The 18323-nt window shown below is 26.3% G+C and overlaps 2 protein-coding genes across 4 annotated transcripts; one reads left to right on the top strand and one right to left on the bottom strand.

Moving 5' to 3' along the window:
• Nucleotides 1-416: 416 nt before the first annotated feature.
• LOC107162059 (uncharacterized) lies at nucleotides 417-9859 on the top strand. 3 transcript variants are annotated; one of them, XM_015508778.2, is made up of 9 exons: nucleotides 417-729; nucleotides 4954-5047; nucleotides 5750-5803; nucleotides 5882-5941; nucleotides 6247-6291; nucleotides 6410-6473; nucleotides 6566-6665; nucleotides 7990-8103; nucleotides 8330-9859. In XM_015508778.2, the coding sequence occupies exons 2-9, from the start codon at nucleotides 4975-4977 to the stop codon at nucleotides 8501-8503; spliced, it is 684 nt and encodes a 227-aa protein (XP_015364264.1). In that variant the 5' UTR covers nucleotides 417-729; nucleotides 4954-4974; the 3' UTR covers nucleotides 8504-9859. The 3 variants fall into 3 exon arrangements, with proteins under 3 accessions (XP_015364264.1, XP_015364257.1, XP_089081923.1); XM_015508771.2 differs by having other exon boundaries at nucleotides 417-846; XM_089225797.1 differs by having other exon boundaries at nucleotides 417-862.
• A 941-nt stretch (nucleotides 9860-10800) lies between these two features.
• On the bottom strand, nucleotides 10801-18063 carry LOC107173857 (uncharacterized). The gene is made up of 7 exons (XM_089225795.1): nucleotides 17864-18063; nucleotides 16112-16199; nucleotides 13343-13407; nucleotides 13202-13237; nucleotides 12105-12216; nucleotides 11133-11200; nucleotides 10801-11044 (listed from the first exon to the last, which is right to left on the bottom strand). Exons 1-7 carry the CDS (start codon nucleotides 17930-17932, stop codon nucleotides 10982-10984), a joined length of 501 nt encoding a protein of 166 aa, XP_089081921.1. The 5' UTR covers nucleotides 17933-18063; the 3' UTR covers nucleotides 10801-10981.
• Between the last annotated feature and the right edge of the window lie 260 nt (nucleotides 18064-18323).

The following is an 18323-nucleotide window of genomic DNA, read 5'->3' as shown; positions in this document are numbered from 1 at the left end:
GAAACGTACCAGGGGGCTTTGGTTACTAACCTTAACGCTATTGATTGAAAAGCCTGAATTGGCCTGATGTTCTAGGGCTTGGCTGGGCCCCAGATTGCTATTCCATAAGACCAGACTGGTATTATGATTGACTTATATATAATAAGTTTGTTTTGGAGTGTTCCTTTTTAAGGTTCCTTATCTTTAACCGACAAACGGACAAACCTCGACTTCAGCTATAAAGAATAGATCATGATAGTTGATATTTATTATTTAGTATTATTTACTATCCGACATGCACCTGTCCTATTACCAACAACAAAGAATATAATGAAAATATCAACAATAATAATAAAGATAAAAAAAATTATTGTTCTAAAACCGTTCTGCAAGGTGTAGTTATCTGAGATCTGAGTTATCAGTAGTCCGATCAGCCCTTCCAAGTGATAAAGGAAATTGATATAATATTTTTAGCCTAGTGCGTACAGTTAACACCATATAACTTACTCTAAAGTCTAAAGTACTAAACAGAAAGTTTATTTACGAAATAAGTCATTACCCTTTACACTTTGGGCATTATCGTTTTTTCTTTTTTCGTATTCCCTCGCATTTCGAGTTCGGTTTCCGAGACGAAGATACGAAGTCCTAATAAATTTTTAGTTAACGATTTTTCAACTTAACTCGGTTTGACGAAGATGGGTCTTAACTGATTCTCGTGATTTACAACAGTTCATCATCGACAGTGTATAGGTACATATTTTATTTCGATATGGTGAAAAACTTATGGGTGTGTTCTACATCCTCGTTCCCCTAAGCTACTACAAGTGATAGGTGATATTTTTGCTTTAAGATTAAGCTGGTAAAGGAGTAAGTAAATAATATTGTATGTCGTATCACTACTGTATTCATATATTATGATTATTATGATTTTATAATTGATTATTTTTTTTCATTAGATATTTGGATTATGAAATAATACGATTACATAATATTAATATATTAATATATTATTACATATTACTATTAATTTAATTAATTTGTTTGATTGGTGTGTAGCGTACAACATACATTGCTAAAATATGTTTTTATTTATACAATTACCTACTTGAGTATTAACAATTTCTTTTGGCATACAAATAGATTTGCTGTGATTTAAAAAAGGATTTTTCCAAAATTGATAAACTAATAATCTGCTTAAAAAAATATTATATTCAGTACAATTTTAATCTCATCTATTATATTTAAATTGTTTATAAATTATAAATAAATAATGTATAATACTTATAATATATTGTCTACCATATACATATACCTAGTCATAATGTGGTAATAAATAACAATAATTCTACAAATTAACTCTTTTCTATTATTGATTAATTTTTCTATAACACAAAAGAATTAACTAAAATTAATAATTTTTATTTTGTATTGCAGTATAATATTTTTGAGTTGTGTTAACTTCTTTGAAAAGCCATACAAATTAAATATCATTAGCATAATATGCCTAAATAACCTACATACTAAATATTGTTTAAAGATAATCAAATCATTTATTGACTATTGTAGCTTGTATGAATGGCTTACTTATGTTAAGAAATAAGTTATGTATTTAAGAGGATGTCAGCGTGATATTTGTTTTTTTTCTCAGACTCACGCGCTTCATAGATTAACGCCGTCACCTAAAATGATTTTTATGATTTTTGAGTAACCTTAGAGTAAAATTACATTACAAAAGTAAGAGGACGCCACACCCGCATGTGTTGTCTTCGTCTTTCAAGTGCGTAACATGGCAAATTTTATGCTCAGCAGTTCCAATTTAGCTCTGTTAGTTTACAACTTAGAGTAAATTGACCTCTTATAAGAATTAAAGGTAACATTACTATCTAGGTTTTCACAGAGGCTTTTTATTATATTTCAATTTTGAAGCGAGTTATGAGTATTTTAAGATATACAAGTAATTCACAGTTTTAAAAATACTCATAAGTTGCTTCAAAATTGAAATATAATAAAAAGCCTCTGTGAAAACCTAGATAATAATGTTACCTTTAATTCTTATAAGAGGTCAATTTACTCTAAGTTGTAAACTAACGGAGCTAAATTGGAACTGCTGAGCATAAAATTTGCCATGTTACGCACTTGAAAGACGAAGACAACACATGCAGGTGTGGCGTCCTCGTAAGGACAATATTTTTGAGGGTATGACATATCGATTTTATATTTTATTTGACTTTGGCTTCAACTTTCAAAATAAAAATTTTTTTTTAATTGTTATGAGACACATCAACATGTCATTTCCTCAAATATATTATTCTCTATCGATATTGTAATGAGTAATTTTACTTTTACATTAGATTATTCAAATCCATAAAAAATATATTCTGCATAAATGCATTTTGTCTAAGTTGCACATGGGTTAGAGGAAAAAACAGTGTGCGCTGACATCCTCTTATAGAAAGTCTCTTGGGTTGACTTGTATTTTTGTATCTTTATATGCATTATTTACTGGAATAAAACTGTTGTTATAACTTCTAATGTTCGGTTTATAGAAGGAAGTTAAAAATTAAATTAAATTAATTGGATTATCCATAGGCTAAGATTTGATTGCATTTTAGGGAAATTGTAAATCTTTCTCTACTAATTAAGAAGTCTTTGATAAATGTTCAATAATTTTGAAAAGTTTTCAATATTATTTATTGTATTTTTGTATTTTTTTGTGGGGAGGGCTGAGTTCCCAAGCACCTCACAATCTTCGTCTGTTATCTCTAAAAAGTAAGTTTTTTGTCATTATTTTTCATCAAAAGATTGTTACATCAAGTATAATTTAATTTTAGTACAGAGGGAAGGAAAGGCATTATTAATTTAGTGAAAAATTTGAAATATTGTTGAATTTTATTTGTGGTGGAAATAATAACAATACTCTATAATTAAAGAAAATATATCTATACTACTGTCGTAAGTAAAATCGCCGTAAATCTCAAAAAAATTAAAAATTAGGTAAAAACAGATAAATAATTGTAAAATTCGGTTCATGTATATAAATATGCTGTAAACGTATATTATACATATAATAATAAATAATTAATAAACGTATAATGCAAGTAATAATAAAATTACTAAAAAACCGTAAATTGTATTATCCAATCTATACAAAAACACATTTTTCTCAAAATTGTTCTATGGTGACTTACGGCGTTTTCGCTTACAATGGCAGTATAGTGGTTTAATTTCTCTGTGTCCTATGACATAAAAGTAAATATTTGAGTATCTAAACAACAATGCCACATGCATGATTAATGATTGTTATACCAAAAACTTAAAACAGAAATGTATGAGAATGTAACCTTATTAAGAAATTTAATATTAAAATAATTGCAGATCACAATACTTCAGCATTCAAATATCTCATAATATTTTTAGAAATCTTGTATTTTACTCAGAATTTTTTAAACAATTTTACTTGAATATTTATTTCCTTATTAACTATGTAGCCAGTAGTGTATTTACGTTGGACGATTTAGTTTATATAAGTATCACCTTCAAAGGCTTTTTTCCATTTTTATTCAATTTCAGTATGTTTTTGTTCTAAGTTCAGTGTTCACTTTTATATTCTTAGATGTCATGTATATTCAGCCATTCTATTTATTATATTTCATTAGAATACAAAGTTCGCCTCACTATAATTTATGTTATTATCACTAAGTTAGGTAAATTTTATTTTTTTCAACTTAGATTGAATATACTAAGTGGTTTAGCAATTCTTAGTACCTATCCATCATGATTTCCATGTGGATATAGAAAAAGTGCTAGATAAAATAGCCCTGAAACCCTAAAGAATTATTTTGAAATATAAAAAATGAAATATCTTGTATTTTTTTTCTCATTGTAAATGTCAATTATAGTTATACTAGTAGCTTATAATAAAAAATAAAAATTAAATAAAGAATTTAAAAATGAAAAATTGTAAGACAAGTACCAAATGGTATGTTTAAACCATTAAATATTTCATGTTAAAACAATACTATATAATTGCACCTTACATAAATACATAAATGTAAAAAAAAAAGAATAAAGGAACGCAGGGAAACTGCTCACTAAACCTACATCTAATGTACCAATTTTTTTTTCTTTTATCACCCTCCAGAAGGTTATTGTAAATAACACAATACAGTTACTCATATTGTTTTGCTTTACATTTGTAATATTACTTTGATTTTATTACGATTAGTATAGATCATGTTAGAATAATTTATAATGAACCCAATGGCTTATGTCGCGGAGGGTACATTTCATTTAATAAAAAAGAAAATTTCTAATGATCTAATGTTCTAACTTGTAAAACAGCATTATATTATTTGAACTTTGAAGTTTCCATAAAATCTTTGATATTTATTGCCATATTCGTTGCTTAAGAGGACACTACACCCGGATACGTTGTCTTCGTCTTACAAACCCATAACATAGCAAATTGTATGCTCAGCAGATCACGTATAGCTCCGTCAGTATAAAATTAAGAGTAAATTGACCTCTTACAAAAATTAAAGGTAACATTATTATTGAGGGCATCTCGTAGGCTTTTTATTATATTTTAATTTTAAAGGGAGTTATGTGTATTTTAAGATATACAAACAATTTGCAATTTTAAAATACACATAACTCCCTTTAAAATATAATAAAAAGCCTACGAGATGCCCTCGATAATAATGTTACCTTTAATTTTTGTAAGAGGTCAATTTACTCTAAATTTTATACTGACGGAGCTATACGTGATCTGCTGAGCATACAATTTGCTATGTTATGTGTTTGTAAGACGAAGACAACGTATCCGGGTGTAGTGTCCTCTTAAGTATGATGTAGTGATATATATATATATATATATATATATAATACACTTTATAAACAAACTATCTGTTTATATGAATATTAAAAACATATGTTATTTTATTATATTTTGTTTTTGTACTTTGTTTCAATTAGGTTCTATATATTAAGATAATTATGGTGAATAAAGTTTCTATTTCCAATTGGGATGCAGATCCTGAAATTGGTGAACATGTGGTCAGATATTCAGGTTTATATTTTTAAGAAATAAATTAATACATATCAATAATTATATGGATAACTATAATATTATATAATAACTTAATTATATTATATCATAGGTACTAACATAAAATAAAAAAATAAATATTGTTATTCTTTAATCCTCACTGTTATAATAAATACCTAATTGATATTTAGTTGATATTAGGGTTAGGTAACTAATTAATTATAATCAGGTCTATACAAATATTAAATTTAATTAAGTGATTAAAATGATTCAACCTATCATTTTCATCAGATTAAAAAATAATTACTAATAAAAAATGGGTAAAATATTAATATTGGCAATTTTTAACTTTTGAATTGTTTGCTATTACTGATATTGGCTATTCACAAAAATGTTCGTAATTTATTTTTTATTTTCAATCTATTGTCAATAGAAAAGTGACTATTCTTAATAAGATCTAAAATTGATTATTGCTTTAAAAAAATAAAAATAAAAATATTCAATTCCTTTTGCTATTCTTGTACAAATAATTTAAAAGTAAATAATAGCAAATACTAATAAGTAGGGCTCGGATATAAATGCTTTCTCAAAAAAAGCATTTATAACTTAAAAACTTCAAAAAAATATTAAAAAATATGACATAATGAATTATGTAAGGTACCATACATAATTAAGTTTTCATTTATCCAGATGACAATCTTGATTAATATATTTATTTTGTAGCATATGTAAAAAAATCTAGATCATCACCTGAGAAAAGGCCATTTTTGCCGTATGGTAAGAATATATTATTTATAAACAATTTTGTTCAGCTTTTCATTATTCTATTATTTATTTATTTATTTATTTTATAAGGCGTTGGACCAATTGTTGACTGCGAAATAGATGATGATACTGGAAAACCTGATTATTTAAGTAAGAATATATTGTAAAAATACAAATATATTAAATAAACTTTAGATCTTATACAACAAAACTATTTTAGTTATTTGCTATGTCCAACATAACTTACCATTTATTAGATATTTTATAATGATTGTAGACGTAACGCATGCACAATAATGCGTTACTCTCTAATATGAAATGGGTGGTAGGGGGTTATGTTGGACAAAGCTCAGTATATGAGCAATACACGCTTAGCTCCATCACCTCCATCCATTGTATATAATCTAAGAAATAAACTACCTATTAATAAAATATTTTTTTTTATATAATTTAAGGTTATAGTATAATACCAAAAGAGAATAAAGAAACAATAACAAAAGGTAATTTAATACATAACTTCAAATGACAATAAACATAATTAAGTGGAATATATTTTTAATTACCTATCAAAATACTTTTTAATATTAATCAATTTTATGTGATTTTTTATCATTATAGAACAATCAAAAGAATTAAAACAAACCAAAAAAAAACCAAATTCAGAAATATCTCTTGATCATGTGTAAGAATTGTATCAATAAATTTATTTTATTTAATTGCCATTAAATATATATAATATAAATAATCATAATTTGTATTTTAATTTTTGTGTAGTTATAAAGTAATACGTGAATTAAAACTCCCAACATTTCAAAGGATTATAAAACAAAATAAGTTTGAATTAATACGAATAGCAAAACGTCGTCCAGATCGGGTAAATTTTATAATTTTTATGGTATATAAATTTGATTAAGAGAAAATTGTACCCGCATAATATGTTGTCTCCATCTTACTAACGCATAACATGTCAGTGTATCAGAAGTTTAAATTTTGTGTTATTAGCTTGAATATTAGTTATTTGTCCTATTATAATATTTAAATTCAAGTCAATCATCTGTGGTTTCTTGTTGGTTTTTATTATATTTTAATTTTTAAGTGAATTATGATATTGATATTTTACATAACTCACTAAAAAATAAAATATGAAAAACCCACAAGAGAATATAGTTAATGCCATTACATTTAAGTTTGATATTCGGTTAATTCACTTTAATATTTGTGCTAACAACACAGTTGAAACTGTTGGACGTACATTTTGATATATTATGTGTTCGTAACACAGAGACAACACATGCAGGTACAACATCTTAAAATTTAGGATCTTGCTAACTGAACCCTATATTTTACATTTATTTATTCTATCAGCATACTGGTACATCACTAACAACTTTTTTTATAAATATTGTTACATACATTTCATTAGTCTACAAATTTATTAAAATCAAATTATATATCTTCTATACTGTAATCTTTTTTTTAAATTGTTACCATACACATAAATTGATCAAGAGACATACACTAAAAACAAAATATAAATTAGGTAAATAGTTAGAATGGATTTAGGGGGATCGCAAACATTACATTTTTAAAGAGTTCAATATGGACAATTGGACAATATGTGTACTATATAAGCTGTGTAATTGCTTGTGTAGTAAATTATCATTAGTATGGGTGCATCATCTGTTATGATTTCTAAACTTTTGTGTAGAAATGTACAAGTCACATCCATACTATTGTGATTTTTTTTATACTGAAAGTATGTACTTTTTCTGTATTATATTTTTATATTTTCGGATAAAACTTGAAAACATTTGAGTTTTTTACTAATTTTAGTTTGAACAACTTTCCCATTTTGTAAATTTATTTATTTTTATTGTAATGGTTTACATTTTTGAATCGTTTATAGCTTTTAACTTTTAAGTTAGTTAATTAAAGAAATTCAATTTTGAGATTCTAAAAAATTAGAAGCCCACCTTTAGTTATGTTAAGTACTGTTTTCAGAAATTGTGATACCCATGTATTCTAAAAGCCAATCAATTGTTATAGATAAAAATTTACTTTGGTATTTCTATTCCTTAATTAAAACTAATTATGAATATTCAAAGTGAGCTCAAAGCCTTTTCATTCATAATCCTATAATTTTTAATTTGGGTCCATTATAATTATAATTACTTTAAATGTTTTATTTTTATTTTTAGTATCATATATATGTAGCTAAACTTTTGTTAAGAACAATATTTAATCCCGTTCAGAAAGTTTGGATATATTCTCAAATAAGGGAAGTATTAAATATCCCTCCTCATGAATTTGCAGTGAGTAAATTTATATGAAATTTATATTGATATTATTAACCCTTTGACTACTGCATTAAAATATGATTGTACATGGCTCTACTGCATCAAATTCACTCTTTCGGTTATTTGTTTTTTGATTGGAGGTTTCCTCTGTAAATAAAAAGAAAGCATAAATTTGACAATAGTAGTCAAAGGGTTGATTACATAATCACTAATGATATACTTTTTAATTTGTTTTATTTAGAGCGTTAAATATGTATACACTGTATTAGCACCAGAAGTAGCATTAATGGTTTTAAAAAATAAATTTAAATGCTTTGCTAAAATATGTGATGAAAATCAATTGAACGCTTTGTCACTTTTAAATAGTACATTTTTTGATGACAGATTTGAAAAAGATTTACACTGTCGTACTTAAGAAAATTGTGTCTATAAATAATGTACTATAAATTGTTTGTATCTATTGTATGTTTTTTTCTTATCATCTAAGCAAATGATATGTAATTAGTGGGTGTTAACATATTTTTATAAAAGTATACCAAATTCTAATTTTGATTTTAAGTAGTAAAGTATATGGATTTTTATTAGAAATTCTCAGAAATCATATTTGACTAGGTAATTTAGTGTGAAGATTTATCATTGAGAAATGATTAATTTTAAAGACAAGTATATTGATATCCTTGGAATATGTTTATATTAATAAATGTGATAATAATATTTATATTAAATAATAAGTTTTGAATTGTTATTTTTAATTATAATTTATTATTCCTGAGTAAAAAATAGATAACCTAATATTTTTTGGTTTTAATGTTCTAAAATCCTTAATCAATCAAAAATGTTTATTTAAAAATTACTTATGAGAAGGTAATGAATATTGAATATAAATAGGCTGTTCGGAAAAAGTTACGTATTTTTTTGAAAGTAGGTCCTAGTGTCCTGATATAGGCTGTTGGGATGCTTAATTGATCTTTTTTTTAAATATGTCCATTTTTATATTTACCTACAAAAAAAAATTACAATTCCAGTAATAGACACCAAAAATGCATCAAGTTCTATAGCGGTTTAGTTCAAATACCTATATTAATATATCTATGTTAGTACTTAGAAAGTCTATTTTTTCTAATAAAAGATGATATTATGGTATTCTATTAAAAATAAATGTTTTATTAAAGTAAATATGGATTAATCATGCATAAGTGTATAATTAATCATGTATATAAGTATTTTATATCCGGTCACTCAAAATATACATATTTTAAAATTTATTGGAATATACACAAATTGTAGTGTTATTTACAATAAACACATATGCATAATTTATTACACAATTTATACAAAGACAGTGGAAGTCCTGAAGATATATAGGAGATATGAGAGAAGTCACCCAGCAGTAATGCTCAAAACCCTAGATATAAATATTTATAGAATGCCCTACTTTTGGTATTCTATAATTATATACCTACATTATTTTATTTTATTTTATTAAAATATTTATTATATTTTTAATTATGTCTTATCAATTTGTAGAATACCTATGATTTCTATTTTTAATAAACTTAATTAAATTACACCATGCTGTATAAATTTTTTTTATGTTAATATTGGTTGGTCAATGATTTTTTTTTTTAATTTTAATACCAAGGTTTCATATTTTGTTCTCTGTTTAAAAAAAAATATAAAAGTCTTACTGTACTTATAGATGAGTTAGTTTAATTGATTTTAATAAACATGTACAAACCAATCTAAAAATTAAAATCTTATAATACTGTTATTATTTTTGTAACATTCCTTAATCAACTGATGTTTTCTTATTTCCCCGCCATATTTACGCAATAGTTGTGCTTATATTATGTGTTTTAGATTTTTGAGTTTAGTATGAACTACTTACAAGGAACCTTGAACAAAATTTTTAACTAAAGCTATACAAATTGAAAATGTTATAAATGTTTCACTGAAATTGTTGTTTTGACTAATTTTGTAAAAATGTAATCTTCTAACTTTTGTAAAACAAACATGTTAAAGTATATTTTTTAAACTAATTACTAATGTGGAAATGTATATTACACTTTCTAGCTTTTTAACCGAGGATACATTTATTATCAACCTTTAAGGGAAAAATTCAAAAATATTTTTAAAATTATGTATAGAAAAAGTAGTATAAACAATAAACGTTTTATGAAAATGTCATGTATTAGTTTATTCGTTTTGTGATTTACTGCAAAATAATAAGATTGGTTTTGTCAAAAACTAGTTTCAGGTAAAAATTCCAGTTTTTTTTTCATCCTAATTATGAAAATTGATTACTACCTACTAAATACACTTTGATACTAAAAAAGATTTAGTTGTTGAATAACGAATAACAATCCATTTTTACTGTTTCTAAATGTGGATCAAAGCCTTCGACACAAAAAAATTTAAAAATCCTGTTCGTTTTGCTATACATATACCTGAATTACTATGTAGCTGGTTAATTATAGTTCTTCGGAATTCTGATTGTATAGGTACACTTTATTTTTTCAGTTTTACCGATCTTTTCAATCAACTCAACAGCTTAAACAATTTGGTTAAAAAAATACGAACCATACAGACACAATGCCGATTGCCAATACAATAATATAATGTATAATTCATAGGGACTTATTTTGAAATATGTTATCAATTTACTTATCAATAAGCATTGTTAAATGTTTTTACGAAAAACACATACGTAAATAATTTATTGAAATTGCATGTTTATTTAATCTTATAGGTAAATCGAAAATCTAAATTATTAAATATAATTATAATTGGTCTTGTAAGTATTAACAGTATTTACCTATAGGTAGGTCTATATAATGTTATTAAAGAAAACAGATTTGAAAGTGGACAAATTAGTATGGGTGACTGCAGGGATTTATTTCGATTTTGGTTTCATCTTCACTAACATCTCCAATAACGTGGTCATCCGTTCTTTCAGCTAAGTAAAAAACAATAATACATAAGTCTATGTCTAAAATCAAATTAATATACCTATTCAGAGGCATACTTGATGTTCTTATACTTACTGCTGGCGATTCCTTAAAAGCACATATAGCAAATTGCTCGGCGAGATCGCATTTCTCCACCCCTTTGACTTCATAAACAAAAACATGATGTAAGTAGGTATTTATATTTTAAAGATTTGATGTATTCAAAAATATTAATTAATCATAAGTATAAACTATAAAGTAGGTTGAACTATTCGGATACCGAAACGAACTCTAGTAATAATGTTCGGTTCGAAATTCGAACTTGGTATGAAAAAATTTTGAATCGAACTATCGAGCATCCTTTTACTATTCGAAAATTGAATTTGAAATATTCGCGATTCCCGCATGTGTTTTCTCCGTCTTACAAGTCCGTAGCATTGTAATTGTACGCTCTGTAGAACTGGGCAAGTGTAGCTCTCGTAAGCCGCGAGTTGTGAATATTTTAGATATAAACAATTTACAATTTTAAAATATTCATAACTCGTATTAAAATTAAAATTAAATAAAAAGTCTATGAGAAGTCCTAGTAATAATCATGCCTTTAAATTTTATTAGAGGTCAATTTTTCTGTCTAAATTTTAAATTAACAGAACTACCTTTCTTTTGCTGAACGTACAATTGAAACGTTACGCACTTGTAAGACTAAGACAACCCATGTAGGTATCACTTCCTCTTAGCTTAACAATATTTAAAATTAATTTTCTCTACTTTATAGAAATTAAAATTTAAGTATCACATCACAATAGTATTCAACTATTAAAGTATTAAATATTAATTATTATTACTATATTAGGTAGGTACATATTATGATAAAATAAAATAAAATGGTGAGTTCGAATTTTAGTTCGATAAATAATTTTAGTATTTTGGTTCGATTCGAGTTCGCAATACTTTGACAATGTTCAGTTTGAGTTTGGTTCGACGACTTAAAATAAGGTTCGACCTATCACTAGTATAAAATATTCAATAATAATCAATATTAGGTAGTAACAAAATATAGAAACTTACCATTCTGGCATTTATCATAAATATGTTGCATTTGACTTTTAATGCCTGAATTATTAACACGGTTCACATATTCAAGGAACTTCGCAGGTTCTGGTTGTCCCGAAGCATTTATCTATTGTAGAACAATAATTGCATTATTATTGATAATACATAATATCTATATACCTATTGAGTGAACGACTATAGGTATGCTATTAAAAATATTATGTAGGCTTTATGGTATTTCGACATTTTGTATGTTTTTATGTAGATATAGGTACCCAGAGGCAGTTTGAATGTATTGTACCTAGTGGTACACCCACTAACCCCCCACCACCCCCACCACCACCACCACTACCATCATAATAGAAATTACAAATAAATATTTTTTAATAAGTTTATAGTTTATATGTATAATTATAAGGCCCTTATATTCTTAACTCGACGCTTTTAACAGTTTCAGCCACGATTATCATTTATCATATGTCATTGATTAGGTACTTTATTCCTTTTTTCATTTGTTGAACATTAAAATTAAACATTGCGGTCAGCACATGCTCAACCAAGGTCCAAGACCATCCACCCCCCTAACATTGGTGGTTGATAGGTGTAGGTAGATTGTACCATACTAATTATTGAGTATTTATCAATTTATCGATCTTGAACTTTGAAAGTCTTAAGGGGATTTGTCCTAATAAAAGTTTATAAGATATAGTTTAGTTTCCTTAAATATAGAAATAATAAGATAATTTACCCCCTCTAACTATTAATAATTTTATATGGACTATATATTACGCACTTAAGCCTACATTTTTAATTATACAACATTTTAACTTTTGAAAGAAACTGAAAAAGTAAGAGGATTTGTAAACTTGAATTCCTACAAATTTGTATTAACTATATAATTGAGTGTATAAATTTCCGAGTTTGGTATAGGTAACTGCCAGCTGGTACTTTGGTTTAATATGCATGTATTGCCCGCAATGAAACTGAAACATCCTCATTGGTCAACTTTTATTAATTCAACAATAAAAAAATAACTCCAAATTTTTGCTTATGAGGGTAGTCATAGGATTTTTTTTAACCGTAAAATTATAAAACAATTTTAAACATCTTACCATTCCAAGATCTTCTCCGACACACGCCATGTGGCACTATAAAAAGTATAAATAAATAAATACATTAATACCTATATTAATATATTATTATATTAAAAATAGGTAAAATAATATGAATAGATATTTAATTATAATACGTACTGTACATTGCTTATATTTAGCTTGAGTTATATCATATTTAGTTGTTATCATTTCACCGCACGTGCCTAAAATATGGATTATTATTATAATTTAATTAGTAGGCATAGTAAAAATGTCAGTGACTTGGTGAGGCGTGGTCGTACGCTCAATCTACGGAAACGCATTGAGCGTACGTACCGATCGTAGTCGTCAGCTCCCGGATGGATGACCACCGGGGAATTTTAGCAACATATCCTTGCCACACATACACAAATACCTGTTAAAAATCTACCAACTTAAAAAAATACAAAATAACCCCTACCGTAGGGTGGTACTACACTCAATAGCCTGTTTTCACGGGTCCCCCTAATAAAAAAATTAAAAAATTCCAAATATCATAATTCATAACAATAGAATACCTTAATTATATTGGAATTGGATAAACTGTGTACAATAATGTTATATAATTCATAATAATTACAAACAAAATAAACTTGGGTATAACCAATTTTTAAATTAATATTAAGTATCCGTACGACCGTACATACCAAATTACACCAGTTAACCTAACCTAACCTAACTTATTCGAAAATTCTTCAACTTTATTAGGTACTTTGTATTTACTATTCATCTAATATTTTCGATTTCGTGTTGAAAATGTTCAACAAATCCTTCTGAAACCAACTTTTTTTACTAACGGCGATGGCCTTTTTTATATCCCTGGAGTTGTGGCCGGTGAGTAAGCAAATATGGTTGATAGGTACTATAGGCTGATAATAACCCACGTCTATTCTAAGTTTTTATTGAAGACCATTCCATTTCTTGAAAGTGACGATATCTTTGTCCCGTGTCCTAATACAGGGTGAAAGGACCGTCGCCGTATTTTATTTTGAAGAGGAAACATGATAATCGCTATCACTTCCAATTGTTACGTTCGATGTTACAAGATTTTCTGCAGTAACACCTGATCGAATTATTGATTTACGTAGCTGGAGGCATGACTATGATTATAATAAGACAAGTTATGGGTTTGTATCTCCGAGAAGTGACGTGGTGTGACCTTCATGCAAGTACATCTAATTTGATTATGTTGTGCTATTTTTTCTAAAATATTACTTTAAAAATAAGTTTCTCAAATATTGTGCATTGCCACTAGTAAGACCACAAAATACTCTAATGATTGAATTTTGAATCGCTGAAGAAATTGCAGCGATAACTTGACTAGGCATTACCGATCCATCGAAATGTAGATATATCGAAAATCTTGTAACGAAAACTTCAGAGTGCTTTCATAAATACATTGCTGTCATCTTGTTGATATAATTTTCAATATTCAAATAATGATGAAAATATGTGATAACCTATTACAGTAGTCACTCGATAATTCGAAGAACTCCATAAATCGAACTAAAAGTCCCCTGAGAAAACCTCTATAATTAGAAAAAAATACATGTATTCCGGTCCCCTCGATAATTTGAAATGTCTGTCGGTGAAGTTACCTAACCTAACCTCTATAATTCGAATTTCTTTTAACACAGTTGTATCTTATATGTAAGTTCATGTGTAAAAGATTATGTACATTTATTTAACGTGCTCGAAATGAAACTAATAACGACGGTGGTTAAATATTATCGAATCTTACCTATACCTAATCTACTCGTATAGGTGCATTTTAATCATATCATTTTACCAAAATAAACCTCTGCAATATGTAAACCTTTATTGAAATGTAATTAAACGTAATCAGTCGCAATATGGGTACCGTAAAGTACAAGTGTTTGTCGATAGCCGACAAAAAGAAAGTGATCGTGGCAGTTGAAGCAGGTTAAAAAAAAGGTGTTGCTCTACGTTTTGGTATCCCAGCTTCTAGGCTTTCAACAATACTTCAACAAACGGATCATCTTACAACATTAACACCTTATTCATCGCGGACCAGACAAAAAATGTGAGTAACCCCCCCACCATCTTATGGCTTGGTATACTTCAATATAATAATAAATTAATATCAATTAATAATTTTAGAATATCATAATATTAAGTATAATAAATAAATGTCAAAATAAACGTAATAATATATATGTATATACATACAATTTTTCATCTCTCTTTTATTCGAATTCATTTTTTTCCTCAATTATTCAAAAACCTCTATAAATCGAATGTTTAACTCGGTCCCTTGAATTTCGAATTATCGAGTGATTATGCTGTACTTTGAATATCATATACCGTTTTTCTCTAAGTTATAACTATTATGTATTGTTTATAGTTTCTCATAACTCGTCGATCAACATTATGTTATGAACATGCATATTTATATTTTATAATACATTTTAAATTTACTTTATTATTTAAATGTATAAACAATGAAGTTATCAGTATTTACTATTTTATAAGTAGGTGTATATTATATTGTAACTTGTCTACTGTATACAGGTGTAATTGTGGAAATGTGTAATTACTAATTAATTGAGTATTTTATCGTGAATGAAAGAAAGAAAATTTTATGTAGGTATTATTATTAATATTTAATAATGGTAATATGTAATAATTAATAGTGTTATATATTACCTATCTGTATACCTTTCTTAGTTTCGTAGATACACGATCATGTATTTTAGTATTTACGATCTAAGATTTGTTTGTGATGAATTTATATTATTTTGGTTAGGTTAAAAAATTACGGATTATAAATAACTATTTTAATGTACCTAATTGATAATATTGTAAATATGTAATAACATAACAAATTAATTTTAAATAATAATTACGTAACACAGATATGCTATTTACCCCAATCAGCATCCTTAAAACATTTAAACACCACGGTGAATAATTTTGACATTAATTCCTTATCCCCTGCATCTGCGTCATCAGCAGCCTGAAGTCAACAGAAATAAAAATTAATTAGCAGGCATGATGGATCCAAAAATATTTTATGGGAGCAGCAGGAGTGTGCATAACATATTAAATAAACTTGAGTTATCATATATTTTTTTAATCCTATAATGTTATTATATACATATTAATTATTATGCTATTAGTATATTTAGTATAGATAATAATTATTTAAAAAACAAATTTGTTAGGTAAACGTCAAGTGGGGGACTTTTCTCCCCCTACAACCTACTAATTAAACAGATTTATGTTTAGTTTAATGTACCACTATAAACAGTAAAACAATTTATATTAAACATTGTAAACTAATAATTATTTAATAACACATTGTTTTAGTACATAATACATTATTATTAATAGTTAATAAACACTATTTAAAGACCAAGATTTATTTATTGAGGTTTTTTTGATAATTCAAAAATTTTTTTTTCGGCGTCAAGGGTTATGTTTTTATGGACAAATGTAAAATGGTTACAGTTGGTACATTAAACTATAACATAAAAAATCTCTGATGAGGCTATCTCCATAATTCCCCCTACAAAAAAAATTATATCAGTGGTTCTTCGTCATTGAATAAGTCACTGGATGTGTAAAATTTGAATTCTATGAAATCATTGTAATATTGCACACAAACGAAAAATGATTTTGAATAATAGATTATAATTTTGAGATAGATTTTCATTTTTCATATATATATATTTTATATTACTATATTATATAACTTAATATTAATATTGTAGTTTCAATTAATTTTGGCCAAAATATTCCATGAAGTATATTATACAGGGTGATTTTTTTTATCATGAACCACTCATTATTTCAAAAAGTATCAATGTTTTTGAAAATATTTTTTTACAAAGTTTCATGTTGTTAAAAAAACAACGCTTTTATTAAAAAAATTATGTTTTTTAATATTTTTTATCCTTATAATTTTTTAAGTTTTTTACTTTTTTGAATGACAACCTAGAGTTTTAATTTCATATTCTAAAGCAGAATATCTTTCTAAGTATTTTGATACGTAAAAATCGAATTTTGGACGAGTAGTTTATGAGTTATAAGTATTTTAAGTTTAGACAAGCGGAGTAGTGGACAAACATTTTGCGGGGTAACCCCGTAACACGACACTCCACCATTCTAAACTTTAAAATAGTGGAAACTAATTTATATTTTAATATTTTTATGTTCCATAATTGTTTCTAGGTTTTTCAAAAAATAGCTCGGAAGCATGATAAAAACAGACTTTGCCAACGCGTGTTTTTGAAATTGCGTCTGTAAATAGTTAACCATATTTCTAAAGAAATGTTCTATAAAATTGTTATTAGAATTTAGTATTAGTAAGGCTCTTACTTCTACACGAATAATTTATATCAATTAGGCCAGTTTATATATAACAGACCTATTTATTTTAGTGGTAATAATTTTATATGTTGTTGATTAAAGTAATAGGTAGGCGTTCAAATATCAAACACAAAATAATAGGAATAACATTTTTTACTGATTTGAAATATAAAATAAGGCTAATTTTTAAGTGTAAAATAATCATAATATAGTAAATATAAATAATAGGTACCTATATTATGTCTTCATGTATATATATTATTAATATATTTTATTAAAGCAAAATATGATCTAATGGATAGTACTTGCCTTGTTGATTGAAAATAAACAACCGAAAACAACAAAAACTGATACCAATAATGTCTTTTTGATTATCATGTTGAGTTTGGCTGTAATAAATCTAGTATACCAAACAAATAAATTTATAGTGTTGCAATAAATTTGATTGTTCGAGGATTTTTTAAGTTATACTTTATAGTCTTTATACTTTTTAGATACTGGTTAGTAGGGAAAACTAAGCACCGTGTCTTATATATACCTTTATGACGATTGTTTTTACACATTTTTTTCTATATTACTTAATCTATTTAGACCTTGTAATTTTAACATCCGGTAATTATATGGTATAATGTATGTTCATACGGTAAAAAAATTTATAATATAATAACACAAGAATGATAAAATGTATTATGGTATATTATTTTTATTTATCTACTTTAAAAATCTCGATTTCAATCCCGAGGACGTGCAAAAATCATTCAACAACAAT

Source organism: Diuraphis noxia, unplaced genomic scaffold (assembly GCF_037042655.1).
Source record: "Diuraphis noxia isolate RWA-SAM2 unplaced genomic scaffold, SU_Dnox_SAM2 contig0004, whole genome shotgun sequence".
Classification (NCBI taxonomy): domain Eukaryota; kingdom Metazoa; phylum Arthropoda; class Insecta; order Hemiptera; family Aphididae; genus Diuraphis; species Diuraphis noxia.
The sequence above is the reverse complement of the archived record's forward strand: the minus strand, read 5'-3'. Positions and strand labels throughout refer to the sequence as shown.

Bases quoted from the DNA above. Each gene is read 5' to 3' on its own strand.
- LOC107162059 (XM_015508778.2), top strand. From the start codon at position 4,975: ATGGTGAATAAAGTTTCTATTTCCAATTGGGATGCAGATCCTGAAATT. The intron at 6,474-6,565 runs GTAAGAATTGTA...ATTTTTGTGTAG, and splicing joins GAAATATCTCTTGATCATGT to TTATAAAGTAATACGTGAAT. The intron at 6,666-7,989 runs GTAAATTTTATA...TTTTATTTTTAG, and splicing joins CAAAACGTCGTCCAGATCGG to TATCATATATATGTAGCTAA.
- LOC107173857 (XM_089225795.1), bottom strand. From the start codon at position 17,932: ATGATAATCAAAAAGACATTATTGGTATCAGTTTTTGTTGTTTTCGGT. The intron at 12,217-13,201 runs GTAAGATGTTTA...GTTCTACAATAG, and splicing joins TCGGAGAAGATCTTGGAATG to ATAAATGCTTCGGGACAACC. The intron at 11,045-11,132 runs GTAAGTATAAGA...TTTTTTACTTAG, and splicing joins CTTTTAAGGAATCGCCAGCA to CTGAAAGAACGGATGACCAC.